The sequence below is a fragment of the Alexandromys fortis genome, unplaced genomic scaffold, assembly GCF_014885135.2.
Source record: "Alexandromys fortis isolate MF-2015 unplaced genomic scaffold, M_Fortis_MF-2015_v1.1 scaffold_254, whole genome shotgun sequence".
Classification (NCBI taxonomy): Eukaryota; Metazoa; Chordata; class Mammalia; order Rodentia; family Cricetidae; genus Alexandromys; species Alexandromys fortis.
This window is the reverse complement of record NW_026068130.1, coordinates 817276-843930: the sequence shown is the minus strand read 5'-3', so window position 1 is coordinate 843930 and position 26655 is coordinate 817276. Positions and strand designations below refer to the sequence as shown.

At 50.8% G+C, this 26655-nt stretch overlaps 1 protein-coding gene across 3 annotated transcripts in view; it reads left to right on the top strand.

The window, feature by feature from the left end:
- The first annotated feature begins 5770 nt into the window (after positions 1 to 5770).
- Positions 5771 to 26655, top strand: part of Ano7 (anoctamin 7) — a 31176-nt gene continuing 10291 nt past the window's right edge. For 2 of the 3 annotated variants that reach the window (XM_050125972.1, XM_050125973.1), the window contains exons 1-17: positions 5771 to 5948; positions 7050 to 7164; positions 8852 to 8909; positions 11216 to 11346; positions 15263 to 15370; positions 16016 to 16152; positions 17632 to 17689; positions 18755 to 18865; positions 19714 to 19864; positions 21291 to 21381; positions 22149 to 22245; positions 23093 to 23236; positions 23307 to 23444; positions 24008 to 24106; positions 24184 to 24286; positions 26209 to 26320; positions 26525 to 26579. In XM_050125972.1, coding sequence (XP_049981929.1) covers positions 7057 to 7164; positions 8852 to 8909; positions 11216 to 11346; positions 15263 to 15370; positions 16016 to 16152; positions 17632 to 17689; positions 18755 to 18865; positions 19714 to 19864; positions 21291 to 21381; positions 22149 to 22245; positions 23093 to 23236; positions 23307 to 23444; positions 24008 to 24106; positions 24184 to 24286; positions 26209 to 26320; positions 26525 to 26579 — 1701 coding nt within the window. In that variant the 5' untranslated portion in view covers positions 5771 to 5948; positions 7050 to 7056. The remainder of the gene's footprint in view (positions 5949 to 7049; positions 7165 to 8851; positions 8910 to 11215; positions 11347 to 15262; positions 15371 to 16015; positions 16153 to 17631; positions 17690 to 18754; positions 18866 to 19713; positions 19865 to 21290; positions 21382 to 22148; positions 22246 to 23092; positions 23237 to 23306; positions 23445 to 24007; positions 24107 to 24183; positions 24287 to 26208; positions 26321 to 26524; positions 26580 to 26655) is intronic. The other variant, XM_050125974.1, reaches the window with a different exon arrangement.

The window sequence follows — 26655 nt, the reverse complement described above, 5'->3', positions numbered from 1 at the left end:
CTAGGCAACCTGATGTAACCATATCTCAAAAATAAAAAATAACAAGGGGTCTGGGAATATAGCTCAAGAATAGAATACCTGCCTAGCATATCAGAGACCCTGTTCAATTTCAGATGTTAAGGGAAGAGAAAGGAAACAAACCATTTCTATAAATCACCATTTAGTGCAGTTAAAAAGCAAACCACCAATTATCTTAATGTTATAAAGACTTAGCTGTATATATCCCTGGATTTTTTTCAAGGAAAAACTAATTATTGTTGTTGTTGTTATTGTTGTTATATGCATGATGTCAATGTGTGTTGTGGGCACATATTGCCATGTGCACCGTGTGCACTTCCAAGGACAGATCTGTAGAGTCGGTTCTCTCCTCCCCCTTTTTGTGAACTCTGCACTTGAACTTTGCTTGTCAGGGTTGTGCAGCAAGCTATTACCTGTTGAACCATCTCACTGGCTCCTGTATTATGAATTGTAACATTTTTATTCCTTTATAAATAAAAAGATGTCTTAAAGATTGTAGAATCTGATAAATAAATTCAAGCCGTGGAGCAAGGCCAATGGGTAAGAAAGCTTGTTCTGCAAACCTGAGAACCTGAGTTTAAATCCCCATCCCCACATCAAAAACTGAGCATGGCTTCTGACCAAGATTACAATACTATAACTTTAGAAGAAGATAGCTCTGTTGAAGAGTGTCTGTTTAGACTATGCAAGGCCCTAATCCCATTGCCGGGGGTGGGAATGACTGAGGGTGGGCACTTTCCCCACCGGCTGACACATTTATTTTTTGTTGTCACTGCAATAGATTTATCTTGAAGACACAGCATAAGGCAGGGTTTAACCTAGCTCATGGCGCAATGAACATAGTGCCAGCAGAAGCTTCCCATGGCAGTGGGAACTGACATCTACAGTCAGAAGCAAAGCTAGGTTCTATGTCCCAAAGGTTCCGCAGCCTTTCCTAATAGCACCAACAACTGGGGGCCAAATATTGAAATGTGTAAGCTTCTGCGGACGTTTCATCTTCCAGTAGCACACACACATTCACATACGAAAAGCTACCATGCTGTATTTCATCAGATGTGCATACCATGGATTGTAAGATGCTGGCACTTTATGAACCATTAGGAAACCCTGACAATTAGTTGTACACCGTTTGCTCAGTCCAGAGATATTGAAATGTGAAAAATGAAGAAATTGCATAAATACCAGGGCTAGAAACTACAAACGATCACTGAAACGGAAACAAAGCAACTAGAAATCAATACAAGGTATGTTTCCCGCAGGCAGGAACAGATCTGTTACATAGGTAAAGTAACTGGTGAAGCATGGGAAAATATGGATGGAATTACACTGACTTCCTAAGGAAGGGTTTCTAGTCGTGAGACTAGAACCCAGACTTCGGAATTTGATACCTGATAAAAAAGGGCCCCTCTTACCAAAAGCCACATTCCAAACAGTAAAGTAGCAAGCTCTTATTTCTCAGCATCTCTGCCTGTGGTAGAGCCTGACCAGCTACTAAACAAGATTTACTTCTGACTGTGAGTAGCCTAAGTACTGTGTCCCTTCAAGGTTGTTCCCCCAAGAACCCAGCACACCAGGAGGCCTCTGCTGGAGGAACTGGGACCACAGGTGAGTTCTCCCTTTGCTGGGCTCTCCAGAAATGACCTCTCCCAGTCCCCATTCAGAGGATGGAAGGTCTTAGAGTCTGTGTTCACCCCTGTCTTCACCCTCCTATTCAGAGACCTGCTCCCCTGTGCTTTTTTTTCCTGGTCATCCCAGACCCACCTGCCAGCTCTCCCTGTCCCTGTCCAGCTCAGCTCTGCCAGCTGGGATCAGGAATGTTGGCTGGGACAAGGCAGTGTCTCATAACACTCCCAAACCTGCTGCAACTTCATCTCTACCACCATGGGTCATGAGACTGCAGAGGGGCTGTAACACCCGGTTTTGGTGTTACACCCTCGGTACAGCTCGCGTGCCACTGTACCAAAAGCGAGCCGGGCAAGGCCTGGAGGTTAAACACAAGACACAGAGACCAGGGTCATTCGAAAGGAGATCAACCCGAATGCCGTTTATTCAGACTTGGGAAGGTCCTTTTCTACCTAACTGCAGCACTAGGACCCCCACCCAGGCAGGTAGGAAATTACCATACCAACAATGGAATGAATGCCCTGCAGCTAATCACCAGGCGGGGCAGGGGAAACATAGGAACTTAACCAGGCAGGGCAGAACACTAGTCATCTGACTAGAAACTGTATGCGCCCTAGGAATAAGGGCTGAATGCTAGGTCATGTTGACCAGAAATTGTCCTCGAGATGCACCCCAGGAATAAGGGCAGACCAGGGCCCTACGAGGGGCAGCCAGGGACCTGCTTCCTGCCAGGTGGGGGCAGAGGGTTAGGGCCAATCTATGGCCCCTACCCTGTTTCCCTCTCCTTGCACCTGCGCACCAAGCCTGGAAAGGGTGTTTTAGTAAGGGGAGAGGTAGGAGCACCCTAGGCAGGTGCCAGACCAAGTGTGGTAAATGTAACAGAGACCAAGTCTGGTCTAGCAGATTACAACATTCCTCATGGACAGAGAAAGATATTGCTGGACCTCTGACCTTGTGAGATGTGGCCTGAGAGACATCAAAACAGTCTGGGGACAGCAGGCTGGAAAGATACAGGGAACCTCCAGGGTTAGGTGTGGGAGCCTGTGACCCAATTTGCTAGGAGCCTAGAGAGAAAACAGACCAGGGCCCTGAGGCCAACCCACCTAGACATTACAGTCGCCTCTCTGCCCCCCTGCATGGATACCTATACTTTTGGGCAGGGTTGGGTAGGGACTCACTCTCCTGTTATAGAATAGATTTTTTTTTTTATGTGTTTGTTTCTCCCCCATCAAAGTGTACTGTGTTGCCCTTGGAGACCAGAAGAGAGCATTGAACTAAGTGATAGATGGTTGTGAGCTGTCCTGTGTGTGCTAGGAATTGAACAGTGGCGCCCTGCAAGAGCAGCAAGTGCTTCTGACCACTAGGCCATCTCTCCAGCCCCTGTTATGGACTTAGAAATGTCACATAAGCCAATAAAAAGTTAGAGCCAAGCCCGGAGGTGGTGGCACATGCCTTTAATCCCAGCACTTGGGAGGCAGAGGCAGGCGGATCTCTGTGAGTTCGAGACCAGCCTGGTCTACAAGAGCTAGTTCCAGGACAGGCTCCAAAACCACAGAGAAACCCTGTCTCGAAAAAAAACAAAAAAACAAAAAAAAAAAAGTTAGAGCCAAACTAAGTTGGTGTCAAAGATTCGGGGCTTAGCTCTCCCTAGCACCTGGGATCTAACAAGCCTGGGGACCTGGGTTCCATCCCTGGAAACCCACATGGTAGCAGGAAAAAAAGTGACTCTTACAAATTGCCCTTCACATACATGTGATGGCATGCGTGCATGCACACACACGTTCCTACATGAATAAGTATAATTTTTAAATTAATCTTAGCCCAGGGATGAGAGTCCTTTCAGGTGTCTTACATGTAACCCTCCCTGCAGGCTTTCCTGCCACCCCATTGCTGTAGTCTGAAGTGACTTCATCAGCCTGCTCCAACTGCCACCAAAAGCAGAGACCAGAGCCAGTGCTGTGGTGGCGGCCTATGGTCCCAGCACTCAGGAGGCTGGAGCAGGATGATTGCCCAGAGTCTGAGACCACCCCCAGGCTACACAGCAAGATCCTGCCTCAAAAGCAAAACAAACAACAAGAACAACCCATAGCTGGGTGTGGTGGTGCATACTTTTAATCCCAGTGGGGCAGAGGCAGGCAAATCAAAGAATTCAAAGCTAACCTGAGCTACAGAGTGAGTTCCAGGACAGCTGAGGCTACACAGAGGAGCTCTGTGTTTGGGGTTTTTATTTTTTCTTTTTTTCCTGTGATGGTCCTCCGGTATTGACCAACCAGCAAAAAGAGTAGGGTTGCAGCAGGCTGAGGGAGGCAGTTTGATCATGTCAACTTTCCAGCTTATCCCAGTGGACCAAGCTCCAGGTGCCTTCTAGGACTTGCTGAGAGTCACTGGAATCCTCACCCCCACCTTTCTGGTCCTCCCTCCCTCCCTCTGTCATCCCCCTATGCTCTCCTGTTTTCTGTGAGGATGACTGTAGTCATGTCCAGGGTCTATCTCTGGGCCTGGGAAGTCTGGTCTCCCCGGGGTATGCAGGGCCTGCTTTTACCTGCTGTTCAAGGGCACGTCACAGGACCCAGAATGGAGGTTTCCTGGGAGGTGCCAAGCTGGGAGGGTTTGGAGACGTGAGTCTGAGATCCGTTGAGAGATCTCAGAAGGGAGCAAAGGACTCTTACTGCCTGCACAGGGAAGCAAGACGGGAGTGGCTCACTGACAGACCAAAACCAGGGAGGAGAAAAGCTGAGACAACTCTCCATTTCGCAAGCCCTTTCACAGGAGGCCCTGTGTACGTGCCTGCTGAGGTCAGGCTGCATCTTGCCCTATGTTATTCCACATTGTGTGAAACAGTGGCTTTTCACACTGCCTCCCCCCAAGAGACCCCGTTTACAGGCATCTTTGTACTCTAGATGGAAGATGCACGTCCGACATCATCCTCATGGCACGGAGTAATCACTGATTATTTCTGGAAGTAGCAAAGGTACTACTCTATAATTTATCGTGGTGGATTGGGACTGTAGGGGCATGTGAGCATATTAAAATCATATCTGGAAGATCAGATTCAAGAATTTACTGGGCATACCCGGCCATGGAAAGTATGTATGTAATCCTTCATCTGAACCCCATACAGAAGTAAACATCCAGCAGTTGGATGGTGACAGTCCTCATGGACCCATTTCTCACCACCCAGCATGTAACAAGGACTGACTAACAGGCAAAGAACACCCACCTGTCTCAAAGACTTCATGCTGTGTGATTCTGTCTGCCCATCCTCCTGTTGTCCCCTCTGGTACTGCCTCCATCCTTCAGCTCATCCCATTGTCTGGACCAGTCTTGCCCTTTGCCCCAGCAGCTGGAGTCAGCTCTCCCAGTTCACTCTCAAACCTATGACCCTCAGTGTCCTGACTCAGGGCCACTGCCTCTCCAACTTCTCCAGTTTCCTTTAGTTCACTATCAGAGGCTCCTGTCGCTGACAGTTTCCCAGCTTTGGCTTCTCAGGCCTGTCAGAAACTCTAAAACCCCTTGCATCTTTTAACCCTTTGCAGCCATTCCATAATCTGTATGTGTACATATATAGAGATACATTTACTGTGTGATACGCCGTGTACCATTGGAGAGTAATCAAGATTAAAATACGAGAACTCATGTTGCCTCAGCCAGGACTGTCAAGAAAAGCAGGAGTATCTGGCAAATAGTTTTGCCATTGAAGATGCTGTACCTTGTAGATTTGTTGTCAATAAAACATGACATTGTGAAAAACACCAACTCTTTGTCTATATTCTTAAAAGCATGCTCACGACAGTGGCTAGTTGACACGCCAAGCAGCACCCTTTTCTCAGTGCCCTCAACCCCAGGAAGCTTCACGTCACCCCCACATAAACAGAGCTCCCTGACGGAGAGACCTGTGACTGGACTGTAACTACCTTCTCCCTGAACTTCTCTTATGGCAGACAGTCCTGCTGCCCTGGAATCTCTACGCAAATAAGGTGCCAGAGGAACATGGAATTTGCATGGAGGGTGTGTGAAGGCTCTCAGGCAAATGGGCTGACTGTGTTTGCAGGCTCAGAACCCCACACCCTCTTTTTAAACAAAGGCAGATCCTGCCCAGAGACATGATAGACCTCTCGGTGGCCAGCTGCGCGGAGAACCTCTCTGCTTCCAGCCCTTTTAGCCTGTGAGGCAAGGGCAGGTGAGTGGCTGCCACAGCTCAGGGGAGGCCCTAGGAGCACTGGCCCTGATTTTGCTCTTGCTGAGACCAGGCGTGTGCTGATGGGCAGGCTGTGACCTCTGAGATCTCCTGGAAGCCACTGTGCCAGGTAGGCAAGGTGACCTCCTCCAAGATGGTTGGGCCACGGGGATGGCAGAAGGGAGACAGACTCCAGAGACTTGAGCCAGCACCTGTAGCTCCCTGGGATTCCACATTCTGAACTGTGAGAGGCAGTGTTGGTGCTTACTCTTAGGCCCATAGGCCTGGCACAGTGTCTGCTCCAAGCACTGGAGAGCAGGGACAAGTGTCCAATATTAATTTGAAGAGGGCACCCTGCCCTAAGGAGTAAGCATTCCATCTACTCACAATAGGTCGTGTCTGGGGCCTTTGGTTGGGACTCCTTTGTCCTCATTCCCTGTCCAACCATCAGGATGCATAAGCTCCAGAGCCTTTGTCCCGAGAGTACCCTGTGGTTATCACTCATTCCTGGAGTCCTGGCAGGAGCGGAGATTTGGGCTTATGGCTGCCCTTCCAGGCCTCCATTTATTTAAATAGGGAATTGGAACAAGAGCAATGCCTTCCCCTTCCTGAAGTCCCTAGGCTCTGCCCACCTGAACAACAGCCCAGGCCCCACCTACCTGGGCCACAGATCATAGGCTAGCATGGAGACCCCATAGGATTCTCTAAGGGATGGTGCTCTGTCTTGTTCGGTGAGCCTGGGGTCCTTGCAGCAAGTTCTCCAGAATTACTGCGAAGGCAAATGGCCTTAAAGGGCAGCATCTATCCTTCCTGGCCCAGATGGCGGTCCTCTCTAGGTGAAGGAAGGAAGGAAGGGGCGGTCTGCACTGCCACCTCATGCTGCGACTTTGCCTTTTGCAGACTGAAAGCACTCAGGGTCAGGAGGACTTGGCACTTACTGGGTGAGCAGACGAATGGGTGGATGAATGCTACACCAGGCTCTAGATATTCCTTTCAGTGGCTGACTCGCTCCCGTAGTTCGGGTCCCGGGATGTGGGGATCCTCACATGCCCACATTTAGGATAATGCTGCCTGGCCCTAGCAGAGGAGCCCTTGTCCACTTCTATGAGCCTGTCTCCTCACTTGTAAAATAGGCTTGCTGCCGGCTCCGCCACAGTGTTGGGGCCGGCTCTTACTGGTGTCTACTAACCACTCCCTCCCCTGTGGCTACCCTGGCCTTGATGGGGTGCAGGAGTAAGATGCTGCGGAAGCGAGCCCGAGAAGAAGACAATGCGGTGCTGATTGACATGGCCTCCCTCGAACCAGGGAATGGGTCCTCTTATGGAAGCACAGCCCATGCTGCGGAGGTACCCTCAACCCTAGGGGTAGCGGTGGGCATGGTGAAAGCGCCCTTCTCCCCCCTTCCTAGACTCATGAGGCTCCTGCATGCTGTCTGATTTGGGAGGTCTCCCACCTAGTCAGGACGATAGCCCTTATCCTAGAGCCCTTGAAAAGTGGGTGCAGCATCCAAATGCCCCCCAAGGGGACAGATGCCTTCTTGACACACAATCAGGTCACCATTCACCTCTGTGAAACTAGGAGGGACAAGCAGAGACCCTGTTAGATGGGAGACTCAGGAGGAGAGAAGGCAAAGATAGGACCAAGGTGCGGGGGCTGGTCCCCCTCTGCCGGAGCCACCAGGAAAGGAAGGAAATGAGGGCCACATACCATGATGGGAGGGAGGATGGGGAGTCACCCATGAATTCTGATGCACGCAAAGGACTGTCAATACCAAAACGCAGATAGCAAAGGCACGAGGTGACCACACCCTAGGTGGTTTATTGCTTCCGTACTTTCTCTTCTGGAAGTGAAAAGGTGCTTGTGGCTTAGTCTCTGGTCAGAAAAGTAGCTCTTGAAGGGAGCCCACTCCTGCTAGAGGAAGAGCATTGTAGCCATGTCCTGGCTAGGATGGGCAGTGCAGTTAGTGGAAGGTGGAGGGGAGGTTGGTTAAGGTCAAGAGTGGGCCTGGGACTCCCCGAAGACTAAAGTTTGAGTAGGGAACCAGGGAAGTTAGGCTTGGGATAAGGGTTAGTCCCCCAAGAGACAGGTAGACTTTCTGTTGGGTAGCCCACTGACATCCCAAGTAGGCTGGGAGCACTGGGAGTCCCAGTCTTTGAAGCCACACAGGAGGCACTACTCCTTCCCTAGAGCTGCCCCAGTAATCTGAGGGTAAATGTAAGTTCGCCTTTCTATCATCCCTCTGTACCATGAAGTGAGGCCCCCAGAGAGGAGAGCACAAAGCTTTGCCCTCCAACGGGAAAAAGAATAGAAGAAAGACAAGAAGGAGTCTATACTCTGGTTGCTCTGACTTGCCCTCAGGGCCACAATGTGGGCATCGTGGAGACAAAGAAGAGCATTCAGCACAGCTCTGACCGTGGCTTTCGCCACAGGCCTGGCGGAGCACTCCTAGCCCAGTGGGGGCTGGTGAGGAAGATGAGGATGGTGGCGGCTGGTCGCTAACGTACCCTTCGAATTCTGCCTTTCAGCATCTTCTGTCCTTCAGCCCCCAGCTTTTCTCTCTTCACGCCCCTCTCTTAGCAGGGTGGTCGGGGCAGGGCCAGAGCAGGGTCGGGAGACAGGGATGAGCGGGAAGGCCGAGGAAGAAATGAGAAGGGGCAGGAAGAATTAGGGAGGGTTGAAGAGGGTGCGAGGTGGAGACAGGAGGGACAGGGAGGGACAAAGAAGAAGGTAGAACAATGGTTCTGTCCTCAGCCTATGGCTCGCGACCCCTTGGGGGTCTCATATCACAGGGTTTGCTTATCAGAATCCTGCATATCGGATGTTTACAATTCATATCAGTAGCAAAATTCCAGTTATGAAGTAGCAACGAAATAACTTCATGGTTTGAGGGTCACCATAAGGAACTGCGTGTTAGAATGCGTTACGAAGGCTGAGAACCTCTGAGGCAGAAGAAGAGAGCTGCCCGGGACTGCGGCAGGAAAGGAGGGAGTCATGCTGATGCCTGGGTGCTGAAGGTGTTCCTCCTTCCTTCAGGCAGGTAAACAGCAGGTGGCACCCAGCAGAGTTGGGAGCCCGGCCCAACCCCCGATTGGTAAGCCATCTGTACTCCTTCCTGGGGTGGGGTCACAAATGGGGTGCCTTGGGTGGTGACAGGAAGCCAAGAGGCTTGGATTACTCCATAATCAGGCCTCCTGTGATGTTCCCTGTGTTCTGGGGACAGCTGTAGTCCTGAGGGTGAGGGGACAGCTGCCTGCTGAGCAAGCGACAGGCAGAGCAGCCACAGGAAAGGAAGGTTCACACTGACCAGAGGGCTCAGAGAGGAAAACCCATTCCGCTGCTCCAGCCTTAGACAGACTAGCCCCCTCCCCTCCTGGTTTTTATCCACAAATTCTGGTCATCTCAGACTCTTTTCTCTTGTACCACATCTTTTTCTACCTTTATATTTTCTCAGGCCCACTTCTACCATCCCCCCCCCAGGCTCAAAGTCACCTTTGTTCTTTGGTGGGCCCAGAAAGGTGTCTATCTGGGTGGGGTCAAGGACCCACCCTCTCCATCAGCTCCAAAGGTTCAGTAGATGACTCTTGCCCTCCTAAGCATGCCTCTTACAGAAAAGTGAAGTCAGGCAAAGGTCTGTGGGAGGGGATGGAGGGGGATGCAAAATGGCATGCACAGAAAACCCTGAAGATTCCATGGAAAAGGGGCATACACTCACGTGGGGCTCAGCAATTCTCTCTGCAAGTGGTCAAGGGAGGAAAATGTTGCTATTGCTGGGGTTTTTCAGGCTGTTGTTTTGAAACAGCTTTGTTGATAAATAATTTACATACCGCAAAGTCACCCATTCCTTCTTTCTGTTGTAAGATGGACGTTTGTTTGCAAGCGTTTATATGGACACACTTTTAATTTTTTCTTGAGTTGATAGTTTTGGGTGCTATTGGTAGGTCACAAGGGAACTCAGTGTTTAACCTTTGGTGCCAATGCCAGACTGTTTTCCAAAGAGCGAGTTACGTGTCTCACATAGGACCACAGCGTGCGAGGTCACACTCTCTCAGCACAGCCCAGAAGCTACCATTGCCTCTCTTTGGCACAGCGGGTACGAAATGTTGTTAGAGGAAATCAGCGTCGGAGATTCTGCTTAGGAGACATAAAGCCACACGTTTAACTAGAGTGTTGCCTCCAAATGACCCCACAGGATACGTAGTCTGCAAACCGGGCCTGTTGGAGACAAGCAAAATTTAGCATGCAGATGTTTCCACACTGGGACTGTGCAGCTGTCAGGCCCCAGTCCCATACCAAAGACTCATCTCCACAGGGAGCCCAAGGGAGGCAGTACAGGGTCGCAACCATCATTAAGATCTTGTCTGCTGTGAAGTCCCCTGTGTTCTTATCAGGGAAAGCATCATTCTGCCAGGAGAAGAAGAGACCGGGGTGACGATTATTAGCTGTGGCGATATCTTTGCGGTATAACTCTCCATCAGCCTAAGCGGCCACCCTTGCAGTCCTGTCTCAATGTTTAAATTGTCTGAAGCGTAACCTGGGGCCAGGACCCGAAATGACTGAAGGATGACTGTGCACGTGAGATGCATGAGCCTGAGGTGTTTGCAAGCTAGAGAAACCTCTCTCTTATTTTGGCATCAGCGCCCACCCCTCACCCATCAGCCAGGGGCTTCAGGAAAGAGCTGTCCTTCATCTCTAAGTGCACTCGTGATTGCTCACTGAGAAGGCCAATTAGTTCCATAATATTATCTCGCTATTGACTGGGTGTGTGTTTTCCTAATGACTAATGGTATTGACTGTCTTCTTGTGCCAACTGGACATTCCATATCTTCTTCAGACAAATGTCTATTCAAACTCTGCCTACTTTTAAGTTGGTTGTGTGTGTGTGTCTGTGTGTGTCTGTGTGTGTGTGTGTGTGTCTGTGTGTCGGTGTCTGAATGGTTGTTAGATTGCAAAAGTCCTCTAAATTCTGGATGCAAGTCCCTTATCAGAAATACATTTCGGAAATATTTTCTCCTATTCTCCGTGTTGCCTTAACCTTTTTGATGGCGTCCTCTGCGAAAATTGGTCTTATCAACTTTGTTTTATTGTTGTGCTTTTGCTTGACCCAAGAAATCACACCTAACAGGTTCCTTTAGGAGTTTGGGACCTAGACTGTGGGAACCAAGCTACAGAAGGAATCCCAGGAGGACACGCCCAGTTCCTCCCCAGCCTCTGTTCTTGATCTGCATCGCACACTCGCCTGCCTGCCCTCCAGCCCTAACTACTACTAAGAGGAGAGCAGTCCAGGCTCTCACTTCCCATCACAAGCCCTGTGCCCCAGCTGAGACCCTAGCAACCCCGCCCTGGGCCCGCATCCCATCAGCAAGCACGCGCTGCCTTTGTCCCTATTGGTCCCTGCAGATTTTGTTCTGGTTTGGGAAGAAGACCTGAGGAATCAAGAGAGTCCTTCCCAGGACAAGACAGACACACATGAGATCTGGAGGGATACCTTTCTGGAAAATCTTCGTCTGGCTGGCCTGAATGTAGACCAGGTACATGGTGGTAGGAGCAGGGCTTATAGAGATTCTGCATTCTGAAGGGAAGGCTTACTACCTAAAGATAGGAAGCAATCAGGGCCCCCAGGTCCTTCTGGATACCCACCCTTCCTGTGGCTTGGGAGCCACAGACCCCAGGCTGGCAAGAACAGGGATCCATCCTAATGCATTAGGCTCACCATCATGTGAGCCCTGGGTGCTGGCTGGGGCAGGCAGGTAACAGGGATCTCAGGGTTAGGGGATGTGAGGAGCCCTGTCTTATCCCCATGCCCTTCACTGCCAGGTCTTTACATACATATTCTTCCTCCTCCACCACCCCAGCCACCTTCCTCTGTCCCCAGCAGAGCTGTTATCATCATAGCTCCCACCACAAGAATCAGTTGTGACACTCTGCTAATCAGATCATCCGGCACCTCGGCTTGGCTCTGTCGGTCTTTTACCCATAGAGTCTTGCTTCTTTCATTCTTTTGTGGCCTGTGAGGTTCTCCTGAGCAGCAGGTGCTGTCCAGCTTTGCTGTGGGATGCTGGGTGGGTGCTTTAGTCCCCCTCGAGGACCCCATCGGCAGCTACCTGTTGTCAGTCATCGCGCGCGGGGGGGGGGGGGGGGGGGGGGGGGGGGGGTGTGTTATATTGCATCTCTCCTGGGAGCAGGATTGACGGTTACCTGAGGTTACAGCTGTGACCACACCCTTTCTCTCGACTGGTGACCTAATTCACACTGTCCTCTGGGGTGAGCCAGCACCTCCCTGCTCTGAATCTTCCTCAACACGTGGCATTGTCAGCCTTTCCCATCTCCACCAGTCTGTTGATAGACAGCGACAGCGGTACCTCACCCTAGCTTTCATTTTCTTTTTTGGATTTTTTGTTTGTTTGTTTGTTTTTTGAGATAGGGTTTGTCTGTAGCTTTGGAGCCTGTCCTGGAACTCACTCTGTAGTCCAGGCTGGCCTCAAACTCACAGAGATCTACGGATCTCTGCCTCCCCAGTGCTGGGATTAAAGGTGTGTGTGCGCCACCACTGCTCGGCATCCCAGCTCTCATTTTCATTTTCCCTCAGTTCTAAAGAAGTTGTGCTGTTTTACACATTTATGAGCCCTTTGTATTCCCATGAAACTTTTCTTTGACTTATTGTGGGGTACCTTCTCCCAACCATAACCCAGCTGAATGAAACCAGTACCTAGACCTGGGTAGGATTAAAAATACATCAAATGCACCCATCATACCAAACGCTCCAGCTCAGCCACACGGTACACTGTACAGGGCAGCCATTCCCCTTACCAGGAACTGTGCTCACAGCAGCTTCCCCGCATCATCAGAGAGGGTGGGACCCAAATCCAAAGTCTGGTGTGCACATACGCATATTGTTATGAGCAACCTGTCCTAAAAGAGATCCAGAACTGAGCCATCTAAGGCCGGGAGCAGCTGTGAAGCCAGCTACAATCTTTTCTGTTGGGTCACTTGTCTATTTCTACCCAGTTGTGTGGAACTCATTTGTTCTAGACATGTAGATTGCTGGTGACATGGGTCACTTTTTTTTTTTTTTTTTTTTTTTTTTTGGTTTTTCGAGACAGGGTTTCTCTGTGGCTTTGGAGCCTGTCCTGGAACTAGCTCTGTAGACCAGGCTGGTCTCGAACTCACAGAGATCCACCTGCCTCTGCCTCCCGAGTGCTGGGATTAAAGGCGTGCGCCACCACTGCCCAGCTTTTTTTTTTTTTTTTACATATTATTTTATGTGCAATGGTGTGAAGGTGTCAGATCGCCCAGGGACTGGATTTCCCTGGATTTACATACACTTATGAACTGGCAAGTGGGTGCTGGGAATCGAACCTGGGTCCTCTGGAAGAGCAGTCAGTGCTCATAACTGCTGAGCCATCTTTCCAACCCCGAGTTTTGTTTGTTTTAACTGACTGACAGAGCTTCTTTTGACTCCTAACCACTGTTCTAGTCCTGTGAAGAGACTCCATGACCAAGGCAACTCAAACGGAAAGCATTTAGTTGGGGGCTTGCTTACAGTTCCAGAGAGTTAGTTCCTTATCATCACAGCGGGGTGCACAGTGACAGGCAAGGCTGGTGCTGGAGCAGTAGCTGAGGGCTACATCCTCATCTGTAGTCAGACAGACAGACAGACAGACTGGGCCTCACAGCCCAACCCACCCCACTCCCACACACTTCCTCCCACAAGGCCACACCTCCTAATCTCTCTAATCCTTTCAAAAATTTCCACTCCCTGGGGACTAAGAATTCAACTATGTGAGCCTATAAAGGCCATTCTTATTCAAACTGGAACAGCCTCTGACCCTGTATGTTCCATAAGTTACACACACACACACACACACACCATCCATCTACCCAACCACAACCTCCCCCAACACATTGTCCAAAGTCCCCTCAGGCTTGACATTACAAGGCATTCTCAGCTCTCTGCATGTCAGAACCACAAGGGTGCCCCAAATGACCAGGAACGTGTCTGTCCCCACGCGCAGGGTATGGTTTTTACACGGACATTTGGGGAACCCTAGGTGGTTGTGATGTACCACAAGGGCCGAGAGAGAACCTCTGGAATGTTCTTTTTTAAATATGTCTATATTTGCCGGGTGGTAGTGGCACAGGCCTTTAATCCCAGCACTTGGGAGGCAGAGGCAGAGGCAGGAGGATCTCTGTGAGTTCGAGGCCAGCCTGATCTACAGAGAGTTCCAGGACAGGCTCAAAAAAAAAAAGTCTTTACTCCACAGAGGCTCTTGTTTGTGGGATCACAGTCTCACCTCTCTCCCAGGGCTCCCAGTCAGCATGGACATTCAATGTTAGAGAATTTGCGGGGAGATATAAAATTAACATGTGTCTCTAACCCTCCAGCCTAGGACAGCAACGACAGCTCAAAGGATGGCTCGGACATCCTTTATTTATACATCTGTATAAATAAGTGTATTGGGAATGTCTAGGCAGCAACGATGGACTACAGACTGCTGTACATACCCAAGCCATCATCCATCTTTCTAAGTCTACAGTAGAATCAGTATAAACCTGGGCTTACAGCACTAGCTGGAGCTAAATCAGCAGTGACTACAAGCTCGAACAGCATAAGGCACAGACAAAACCCAACCTGGAGAAGCTTTATTCTTTTTTTAATTTTTATTTTATGTGCATTGGTGTTTTTGCCTTCATGTCTGTGAGGGTGTCGGATTCCCCCGGAACTAGAGTCAAAGACAATTGTGAGCTGCCGTGTGGGTGCTGGGAACCGAATCCGGGCCCTATGGAAGAGCAGTCAGTGCTCTTAACCACCGAGCCATCTCTCCAGCTGCGAAGCTTTGTTCTTATGTGATCCTTATCCTTGTCTCTGTCGGGGATTCTGCTGGTCTCAGTAAACAATGTCTGGCCACGAGGAAGGCTTGTTTTGGTATAGTCTGACACATAGTTAAGTGGAGGCTTGTTGCAAAATGGAGTCAGTCTCTCTGGGTGTGGAGATCTAGTTTCATTACAGTTTTGCGCAGACACAGGGGTGCACGTATTTACTTAGGCATGCGGAGAACAGTGTGAATTTCTGGTCACTGACCATTGCCAGACAAAGCTGCATTTGCGGCCCCTTTAACCAGAAGATGGCCTAGGTCTTAGTGCGGTCTCTCAGAAGCTGTGCATGGGTCCCCAGACTTTGAGGAAGGGTTGCTTTGATTATCATTGTCTTGGGAGAGAATGCAGGTAGCATGGGCCCCAGATGTGAGGTCTCTGTGGAGGACATGCTGTCTCCACAAGCTTTCTGGGGCAGACCTTGGAAGTGAGCATTCCCGCTGAGAGGGTCCCCAGCCATTGACGGTCCATCAGCACCAGGGCTACGCCAGTGTAAGCCCTCTCCTAGATGCGAATAGACACAGAGATCATAGCAACACCCTCAGGCCCTCACGCAGCCTCTGGTACCCACAGCATGATGTCCAGGACAAGGCCACTGCAGTTCACTATGTCCTCCTCAGAGCGCCCTGGGCTGTGCTCTGTTACTATGCGGAAGACCTGCGTCTGAAGCTGCCTCTGCAGGTATGGGGGGAGGGGGGTGAGGGCAGAGGGAGAGGATGGGGCTCCCCACCCAGGTCTACATTTAATGGATCCCTGCACACTGGGCTCAGCTGCCAAAACTATCACTCCTTGGATGTGTTCCCACCTGGGAACCTCGAGTTTCCCTCTGATCTGCTGTCACCTGGAACACCAAAACACCCATTGGGTGAACAGCGGATAACACCCTGCACGGCAGGCTCAGGAATTTAAAAAGCTGGCACTGGGGAGGGTAGCCAAGGCTGTAAGGCGGCTGAGTTGGCTGAGTTCTCTACAGGCCCAGAACCCACAGTACCAGGATGAAGGATAGCCGCCTCTCTGGGCCCCCAGAATGATGAGCCTGGACTGCTCACAGTGGGTTTCTCCAGCATGGCTCTGGGGTAGACAGAGACACACTGTTCACTCTCTTTCATTCCCTAGTGACTTGAGCAGTTCTGGTCCTCAATTTAACAAGTCAAGCAACTCTCAGAGCCCAAGGCCCCCAAAGGGGAAGGGCCCGCAACAGGACCAAGAGTAAGAGCTGTCATTTCTCACTGCTGCGCCCTTGGACTGGAGTCCCATTTGCGGATATGGCCAGTCTCCTCCCAGCTGTGAAGATTTCTCTCTGAACAGTTTTTTTCTTTCCCCCAGGAATTTCCCAACCAGGCTTCCAACTGGTCGGCCACGCTCCTGGAGTGGCTGGGCATCCCCAACATCCTGCTGGAGCAGGTGCCGGACATGCCTCCTGAGTACTACTCCTGCCAGTTCAAAGCAAGCAAGCTGCGATGGTATGGCATTGTAGCCCTGGTGAGCCCGGCAGGACAGCCTCCTGTGGGACCAGCCCCTATGAGAACTCGGAAGGATGTGTGAGTGAGAGTGTGAATGAACAGGATGGACGATGTATGAGTGAACGGGACCGTGAATGAATTAACTGAACACCGTGCATTTTCTCAAATGCTGTCCCCACCTGGGATTTTCAGAGAACACCAGCTGAATCCCAGGTGGACAAGCCCGTGTTGGTAAGTCACCTGCATCAGTCAGGATAGGGTGGCTGTGCTGTAGAACAAACATGCCCCAGATTCTAGGAATAGGAGACTCATGAGGCCCAAGTCACAATCCATTTCTGAGGCTATAACAAACAAAGATGGGTACTCTATTGAGAAAAATTGGGTGTAAGGGGAATGGCTTAACAAGTCAAAATACTTGTCGTGCAAGCCTGACAATCTGAGTTCCATCCCTGGAACCCACCTGAAGAGCCAGATGTGATGGATGATGCACATCTGCAATCCCAGAATTCCTATACTGAGATGGAGGCTAAGACAGAAGTGCCCTGAAGCTCACAGACCGGTTAGCCTGGAGGACACAGGGCATCAGGAACTAGAGACAGCTTGCCTCAACAAGGTCCCTCGGTACTGAGGCCTCCACCCGTGCACTGTGGCATGTGCACACATGTCATACACATATGGGAACATACATGATGTGTAGTGATTATTGCCAGCCCACTCTTCCCTCCTGCTGGACAAAATTAACTGCTCTTTAAAAGAAGATGCTCATCCAGCTTGCACATCTGGCGGCTGAAGCGTCAGTATTGGTGGCTTCTGCTGGTCGGCCTCTGGCTAGACAACAGCAGCTGTGGCACAGCACAACAGAGACAGAAGGGCAGTCAGAGTTGCCTGGCTTCCTTCAATAACTGAGTCTCTCACAAGACCAGAATTAGTCTTTGCTCTGTTCCAATGTCCAGGCGAGCAGACACCGCCATCACACCTTCCCTGACGGGGGAGGGAGACAGCATGGAAGTCCTGTCACATTCATGACTGGACAGAGCAATTGTGTGACCACACGGAGCCTGCAGCCCTAGCCCCGCCATGGCTGCCTCCACTAATGAAGCACTCAGGACTTTTGTGACCCCTGACCCTCCTCCTGGGACTTTATTTAACTCTTGTTTACAAGCTTCAGAGCAGACATGCTAGAGGCTTCTTGGTGGGGCCTAACCTCCTGCTCAGGGCCTTGTCCTCTATACGAACTGTCTGCTTTTCCCCTGCCTTATGTGTGTGTTGTGTAGCATCTGTCGTGGTCTCCTGTCTGCGGAAAAGAAAAGGCAGAAACGAGAACTGAGTTTATCTGGCCTGGTGTATACTCCTCGGCCTCTGAGCAGGCTCTGTGTGCATATCCTCTTCTCCGCCATGTCTGCTTCTGTGGCTTTACTAACATATATGTGGCAAAAATCCCCATGCTCTCAAATCTCTAAACTGTACTCACCCCTGCAGGTTCCTTGGAAGTGACAACCAGGACACCTTCTTCACCAGTACCAAGAGGCACCAGATTGTAAGTGGGGTGTTCCTGCTGCAGCCCCCAATCTGACTAGGCCTGGCATATCCCAACCACGGACCCTGACATCCTCACGGCCACCATAAGCTCCCTGTAGCCAGAGGGCCGAAGCCTGAGAGACCGCCCCTGATCTTGCTGCACAGAGGGAAGATACGGCCAGCATGCAGGACGGTGGGGGTGGGGCATGTCCAGACTGCACTCAATCAGGTGAAGGCCAGCTCTCTGTCCAGTACCCTCCCCAATCTGAGGCCCAGGACAATACATGCTTATGGACCTCTGGGACGGGCAGGCAAGGCACCAGGCCCAGGTGAGGTGATCCTCTTGTCTGACCAGAAGAGACAAGCAAGAGGTCTCAGTATGCCCTAAGCTCATCTGTCAAAACCAGGCTACAGAGGCTGGTCTGAGGCACTAGGATAGTGTTTCTCAACCTATGGGTCTCGACCCCTTTGGGGGTCAAGTGCCACTTTCACAGGACTCATCTAAGACCATCAGAAAACACAGCTGTTTACATTGTAATTCATAACAATAAAAATTAGTTATGAAGCAACAATGAAAACAGCTTTATGGTTGGGGTCACCACAACGTGAGGGACTGTATGTATTAAAGGGCCAGGGCATTAGGAGGGCTGAGGACCACTGTGCTAGGAGGTGTGGTCCAACAGCTATGACCACCAAAGGCCACTGCTGCTATGGCCACCAAGGCAGAGGTCTCCCACCCCAGACAGGTATGCTAACCGAGCTGATCCTACTAGAACAAGGCTCCACGCAACCATGCATGACCAGGCCCAGGTTCGAACCCAGGCTGAACTCTAAGGAGTTTGAGACTAAAGCCTTCTGGGTTTGTAAGATGGGAGAATGATTGACTGTTATCCCTACCATGTGGCCACACAGGTGTGGTTGTGATATAGGACCTAGGTCTCAAGGCCTTGGGGACCCTCCATCAATATCTTTATCTGTCACTGGGGGCCATAAGAGGTTAACCAAGGTTTCAGCACCAGGATGGGTCTCCCTACTGTGCCGTCACATGGCCAGTGATAGGCACTCTCCTCCACCCACCCCACAGCTGTTTGAGATCCTGGCCAAGACTCAATATGGCCACGAGAAGAAATGCTTCTTTGGGATCGATCAGCTGCTGGCAGAAGGTGCCTTCAGCGCTGCCTTCCCCCTGCATGATGTGAGTTGAGCCAGGGTGGGCTGCGAGGTCCCCCACCTTACCCTGGGGTCGGGAATACCAAATGCATAGCCTTGTAATTGTGAAGTAACCAGTGCTGGAGGCTGAGGTTCAGCTTGGTCTCCTGTCCTTGCTGGGGGTCCCTGGCAAATATACCAGGTCCCCACTTTGGGTGCTAAGTCTGGGTTTCTCAGGCAGTGTCTCTCCCTAGGAAAGATAGGAAGGTCTCCAGCACCTTTTCTCTCTACCCTGAAGCTGGGCAATCTGGGGCAGGGGCAGGGAGACGACATTCACTGTAATAGCTGTCTGGTGCTCCCCAGATACCCATTCTATCATCGCTATGATGATAAAGTGGGTGTAGAAATGTCAGGCACACCCCCCTCACACACACACACACACACACACACACACACACACACACACACACACACGTCTTGCATGGGCATCACTCTTCACGTCAACTGAACTGGGTGCATGAGGAGTGGCTCATAGCCTGGGTGGCACACAGCATAGGTGCCAGGCCTGGCAGCACTATTGGTCGACCTGCACCCCGGTTACTGTCCTGACCCCAGCTCTTTCAGTGCCTTGGACATTCAGCAGTCCCGGGAGTCAAGGGAACACAATGCACATTTCTCTTCAGACACTTTTTGGCCCCTCCCCCAGTGTGATTGTGTTTTCTCCTTACACCATCCCCTGGGATCTATGCCACGTGCCGGCCCTGGAGGGTGGAATTGCGGGTCTGGGTCAGCACTGAGGTTCCTTCCCACTCCCAGAGGTGTCCTGTGGGAGGACTAGTGGGCAGAGGTGAAAACAACATGGAGAAGCCCAGCCCAACAGCCTCTTATTCCCAGGGCCCGATCTCTGCAGTACCAGAGAACTCCACCCAGCGCCAAGTCTTACTCCAGCACTGGGCTCGCTGGAGCAAGTGGTGCAAGTACCAGCCTCTGGACCACGTGCGGAGGTACTTCGGGGAGAAGGTGGCTCTCTACTTCGCCTGGCTTGGTGAGTCTTGTCTTTCTGCAAGGTCTTTGTGTCATGACAACCTCCCCTCTGGGATAATTCTGCTGCCAGACCTTATTCCCCTGATGATAAAACAGACGCCATGTAGATGGGTTTTTCTTTGGACTGCTGGCTCACAAATAATGACATGGAGACTAAATTATTATTAAATATGAAAGCTCTGCCTTAGCTTATGCTTGTTGTGCTAGCTCTTATAATTTAAGCTAACCCATTTATTTTAATCTGTGTTCTGTTGTGTGGCTTATTACCTTCTCTCTCTGTACTACCCATGTTGCTTCCCCTGCATTTGGCTGGAGACGCCGCCTTCTTTTTCCCAGAGTTCTCTCTGTGCACAAGTCCTGCCTATACCTCCTGCCTAGCTATTGGCCATTCAGCTTTTCATTACACCAATCACAGCAATACATTTTCTTTTTATAAAAATAATTTATTTAACTTTATTTTACATGCATTTGTATGAAGGTATCATATCAGATCCCCTGGAACAGGAGTTACAGACAGGTGTGAGCTGCCACGTGGGTGCTGGGAATCAAATCTTGGTCCTCTGGAAGAGCAGCCAGTGCTCTTAACCACTGAGCCATCTCTCCAGCCCCCAGCAATACATTTTCACACAGTGTACAAATATCCCACAACAACACTATACACTACACTGGGAGCCCTTTAGTTTGTGGGGTCATCTTGACCCCCCAGCTAGCACCCTCAGGAATGTCTACCCTGAGAGAAAAGACATCCCCGTGGGGAAGTCTACTCCAAGCCATTCTCTGCTGGTCTCAGTCAGGCTGGCACCTTTGAGCCATGCTGCCCTCTCTGGGATCTGTCTCTGATCCTCCTTCCCCATCCTGAGATTTGTCTTTCCAGTATGACTATGCTGGAGGACTTCTGGGGGGTGGGGGAAGGACTCTTCATCCAGGCTCCAGACAGAGACATTTTATAGGTGTCTTCCTGATCTCACAGGGTCAATAGGGACCAGGACACTTGACTGGGGTCTGGACTGACCCCACAGGAATCAGGCACATTTGATGGATGTGGAGTACATCAGGGGACCGGGGTGTGGTCCATTAAGATGGTACCCTAGTGGGGCATAGGGGTGAGGGTAGGTCTAGAATGACCCACACCTTCACTGGGGCTCAAACTGCAATGCATGCTGAGCCTCTCAGAAAGAAACCAGTAAACAGTTGGTTGGAAATGGGTATCAGGAGATAAAGTACCCAGTGGGATGGAGTCAGGGAGACACTGCTACTGAGTCAACAGGGTGAGAGAGTTGAGGACAGATGCTTAGAGTCAAGCTAAGGCCAGGGAAGACTCCGGGGTCTCTCAGTATCCTGCCTGAGGTTCTGGGTCCCATAAAGCAAATACATCCCTTGGGCACACCCAATTTCTAACCTCTGTACCCCTGGTATTTCCTCTGCAGGATTTTATACGGGTTGGCTCCTGCCTGCAGCTGTGGTAGGCACAGTGGTGTTCCTGGTGGGATGTTTCCTGGTGTTCTCAGACGTACCAACGTAAGTGTCCCTCTTACCTTGGCTCCCAACGTTTCCTGGGCCTCACTGGTTTGTGGGACTATGGGATTCCCAAGCACCAGGTCCTGTGTAGAGCTGTGTAGAGCTGGGGTGGAGGTATGCGCCAAGCACAGCCTGCTCTCCCAAAGACATGGCTAGCAGCAGACTGGACAGAGACAGCTCAGGTGGACAGAGGTGGACAGAGGTGCCCCGGGATAACAGATTGTCGGGGTGTCCCTAGGATGATGACAGGTTGTCAGGGGTGTCCCCAGGCTGGTACTAACACTTAGTCTTTTGTCCTTAGGATAATGTAAGGCTTTTCCTATAATAACTGGCTTTGTGTTTTATTTTATCGTGTAGCTGGACATCCAAATGTTACCTTTCATTATTATTGTTGCAAATTTTCAAAAACAACTGCTTTTTAAAGAAAGGATGGTGGGGTTGGAGATGTAGCTCAGTTGATAGAGTACCCGCCTGGCATACACGAGGCCATGGCTTTGGTCCCAGCCCTTCCGAAGCCAGACATGGTAGTGCACACCTGCAACCCAGTACTCAGGAGATGGAGACAGGGCCATCAGAAACTCAAGGAATCCTCAGCTACATAGCAAGTTCAAGACCAGCCTGGGATACGTGAGACCCTGTCTCAAAAAATAAAACAATAACCCAAAGTTCTAGGGCTGGAAGAGCAGGGACGGCATGAAGGGGAGGAGTGGGGCTGACTTGGGAGGGGGTGCAGCTCTTCGGTTCCTGGAACCACCTACACCCCACAGGCAGGAGCTGTGCCACAATTCCGATGGCTTTGACATGTGCCCGCTCTGCCCCGACTGTTCTTTTTGGCTGCTCTCCAGTGCCTGTGCTCTGGCCCAGGTATGGAACGAGAGATGGGGTGAGGGCGTTGGGGGCTCACAGTTCCCATAGGTCCTGGCTCTACCTGTGAAGTCAGAGCCCTTGGAGAGCTCTGTTAACTCTGCTCCCCTAACCTTAGTTACCTCTATGATACAAAGCCTCCTACTCCAGATGAGATGACATCAAGGGACACATCTGAGAGTCACGATCCAACCCACTACAGCTCCCAAGCCCCCTAATTCCTGTCTGCCTTGTGTGTGAAATGTATTCACCCCCTGGTCAAACTGTTGAGCTCTTGCCTGGGTTTGACCCCCTCCACATAAACAAAGGCGGTAGGTAGTATGCCCGAGATAGAGGCAAGAGGATCAGGAATTCAATGTCTTCCTCAGTGGCATGGTGAGTTTGAAGATATTCTTAATAAAAAAATAAATAGGGCTGGAGAGATGACTCAGTGGTTAAGAGCTTTGCCTGCTCTTCCAGAGGTCCTGAGTTCAATTCCCAGCAACCACATGGTGGCTCACAACCACCTGCAGTGAGATTTGGTGCCCTCTTCTGACCTGCAGGGATACATGCAGGCAGATTATTGTATACATAATAAATAAATAAAACTTAAAAAAAAAAAGAAATGCCTTTGCCGGGTGGTGAGGATACTGTATACATAACAAATAAATAAAACTTTTAAAAATAAATAAACCAAAATTCCCGAGACCGGGTAAAACTAGGTACTTGTGGCTCCTGAGCAGAATGCTTTTCCCTGTGGGTCTGGGGCATCGTGGTGTGCCTGTGTGGGAAGATGCTCCGTTAGAGAACGGGTGTGTGAGAGGACCACCCATCCCTGGGAAGACTCGGATGCCCCTCTCCCCTCCAGGCTGGGCGGCTCTTTGACCACGGTGGCACTGTTTTCTTCAGTCTGTTCATGGCGCTGTGGGCGGTGCTGTTTCTGGAGTACTGGAAGCGGAAAAATGCCACGCTGGCCTACCGCTGGGACTGCTCGGACTACGAGGACATTGAGGTGAGTGAGCTGGGCTGGGTGGCTTCTGGCGAGGAAAGGTCACACCCTACCGAGCACGGTTCCCTTCCAGGAGAGGCCTCGGCCCCAGTTCGCTGCAAGAGCTCCGATGACAGCCCTGAACCCCATCACTGGGGAAGATGAGCCCTACTTTCCTGAGAAGCGCCGTGTACACCGCATGCTGGCTGGCTCTGTGGTTCTCCTGATGATGGTGAGGGGACCCTGCCACCCCGCTTTTTCCTCTGCTTCTGTCTTCCTGAGCCACAGGGATCGTTCCACTCTGCCCTGGCCTGAGATCTCCTACAGACATAAGATTCTCACTGTCCTCCGGAAAGACTCTGTGCCTCAGGGAAGGGCCCAGGGCCAAGGAATGCGCTCTCCTAAGGGATATGTATGTACCACGAGGGGTCCTGGAAGGGCTTCACCATGTGTGGCACCCATTAAACGAGGGGACAGATCCCAAAAATGAGCATGGGGCACACTAATCAATTTGGTACCCTCTAGCCAAAGGCTGCTTTAAAGGACCCCAGCCCTCTCCAGGTATGGAACCCACTTTAGGGCTGTAAGGAGGTGGGTGAATGGGGCACAGTTCAACACTGGGTATAAGGACAACATACAGAAACTACTTGGTAACCTAACCTGACAGGGGACATGGCCAGGCTGCAGATGGGAGCCCCTGGAAAAGGAACCTGTGGGGCTGCTGTGGACCCAGAGGCCTGAGGATGTGGGTACCGGGTCCACAGCAGGGGGCTCAGGACTTTCCCGGCCTTGCAGGTGGCCGTGGTGATTATGTGCCTTGTGTCTATCATCCTGTACCGGGCCATCATGGCTGTCGTCGTGTCCAAGTCAGAAAATGCCTTCCTTTCCGCCTGGGTGAGTCTCCACTGCCTGTTCTGGGGGCTTCTGACCGTGCTCCTCTGCCTGTTCCCTGATCACCTGTTCCCTATCAGGCTCCACGAATCGCCAGCCTCACAGGGTCGGTGGTGAACCTTGTCTTCATCGTCATCCTCTCCAAGGTCTATGTGGTCCTGGCCCAGGTCCTAACAAGATGGGGTGAGTGCTGACCAAGGCAATACAAACATGGACCGACTACCATGCACCCATATCCCCAAAGAGGTGTCTGAGCCGTCTCCCAGGGAGCTCCTTACATGACACTGGCCGGGAGAGGAAGGTCAAGAGCACTCAGCCAGGGGCCTTGCTTCTACCATCCTCCCAGAACCCTCAAGCTCGTGGAGTTCTCAGAGTGAGACAAGAGCCGCTAGAACAAGGACTAGGACCTCCATCAGGTGGACTGTGGGGCTGTGACCAGCTCAAGCCACTCCAAATGGTTACCAAGTGTCTGCACATTCTCTTGTCTCTGTCCCTAGGAGCTAGATGCCTCTCCCCCTGCCTCTGTTTCTCCACTTCTACTTCTGTTTCCTGTCTTCAACCTTCCCTAAGAGAGAACACTAAGAGGCCTAACTACTCATCCCACAAGACCTTGACTAAACCTAAACCAAGGCCGCAAGGAGAGGGGACAAAGCAAACTCAGGGCACAGTGATCATGGTCGGAAAGGGAATACAGTATTATGGGATGTTCCCAGGTAGGTGCCAGGAGAGTGGTTTAGCAGTGTCCCAAGGAGAATGAGTAGGGGAATAGGAGCTGGTGTAGGTGTTCCCACAATTGTGGGACTTTGGGTCCCTTTTTTCCTCCAAATGACCTTTTACGTTTCCACACTGGTCTTGGCAAATTTTTGTTTTTCAAGACGGTTTCTCTGTAGCTTTGGAGCCTGTCCTAGAACTTACTTTATAGACCAGGCTGGTCTTGAACTTACAGAGATCTGCCTGCCTCTGCCTCCTGAGTGCTGAAATTAAAGGTGTGTGCCACTACTGCCTGGTGGTCTTGGCAATTTTTTTTTTTTTTTTTTGGTTTCTCGAGACAGAGTTTCTCTGTGGCTTTGGAGCCTGTCCTGGCACTAGCTCTGTAGACCAGGCTGGTCTCGAACTCACAGAGATCCGCCTGTCTCTGCCTCCCAAGTGCTGGGATTAAAGGCGTGTGCCACCATCGCCCGGCTCTTGGCAATTTTTTTGCAGTTATAATTCAGCCTTCAACCTTGACCAGAAACTACTTTGTCTTTGGACACTCCCCCCGACCCCAACCTTATCTATACACACTTTAAAAATGATTACATTTATTTATGCGTGTGTGTATGTGCTCATGTATCATGGCTTGTGTGTGCTATGGCACGCTGGTGAGGGTTAGTTCTCTCTGGGGAAGGAACTCGGCTCATCAGGTTTGGTGGCAAGCACCTTCGTTCACTGAGCCATCTCACTGGTCCTGTACACGCTATTTTGATGAAGGTGCAAATGTTTGGTTTTAGTGTTCTAGAGTTTTTTTGATCAGCTATTTCAGGTATTCCTAATTGTATTAGTTATCTTTTTTTGCCACTGTGACCAAAATACCAGACAGAATGAATTAAGGGAGGGATTCCGTATTCCTGATCACAGTTTCAGAGGTGACAGTCCCTCAGAGCAGGGAGGGTGTGATTCCCACAAAGCAAGGAGGGGAATACAGGACAGGATCAGGTGGCATACAGATCCAAGGACACCTTTTTCCATGCAGGCTCCAACTTCCACCAACTCCCAATAATATTATCAGCATATTATTAATCCATGTGATTAATAATATTGATCCACTGATAAGGTCAGAGTCCTCATGAGCTAATACTCTCTGGAAACAACCTCACAGACAGACCAACAGGCGTGCTTTAATAATCTAATTTAACCAGCAGACAATTAAGATTTACCACCGCTTTAATCAACATGTCTTAGGAAAATTTAGACATTAGAAATGTAGGACTGCTGTATGTTAACCCCTCCTTTAATAAATTTAACATATCTGGACAACATGGCTTCTTCCTCACCCTGGATGGTGGTGTGGTCTCACGGGAAGGGGCCAATATACCTGGGGAACTGAATGCAAGCCCCATCTGCAGAGATGCACCGGACGCAGACCGCATTCGAGGACGCCTTCACCCTCAAGGTGTTCATCTTCCAGTTTGTCAACTTCTACGCCTCGCCGGTGTACATCGCCTTCTTCAAGGGCAGGTAGGGGTCACCCTCCTGACTTGTCGCCTCTCCCCCGGCTCAGCTTTGCCCCACTCTGTCTGGTGTGCTCAGGAGGGGGGGGTGAGTGAGGGGGGTGGTTTGGGACAAGTCTGTGCTTCTCCCAGGCCAGGCCAGGCCTCAGGGTGGGAGAGAGGTGACACTCAGAATCTAGTCCCTCACAGCCTCACAACTTGCCCCTGCTAGGTTTGTGGGATACCCAGGCAATTACCACACCTTGTTTGGAGTCCGAAATGAAGAGGTGAGTGCTGAGGAATGGGGGCTAGGCACCCTCTGTACCCACCGAGGCCTTCACTTGATGCCAGTTCTCGTGCCTA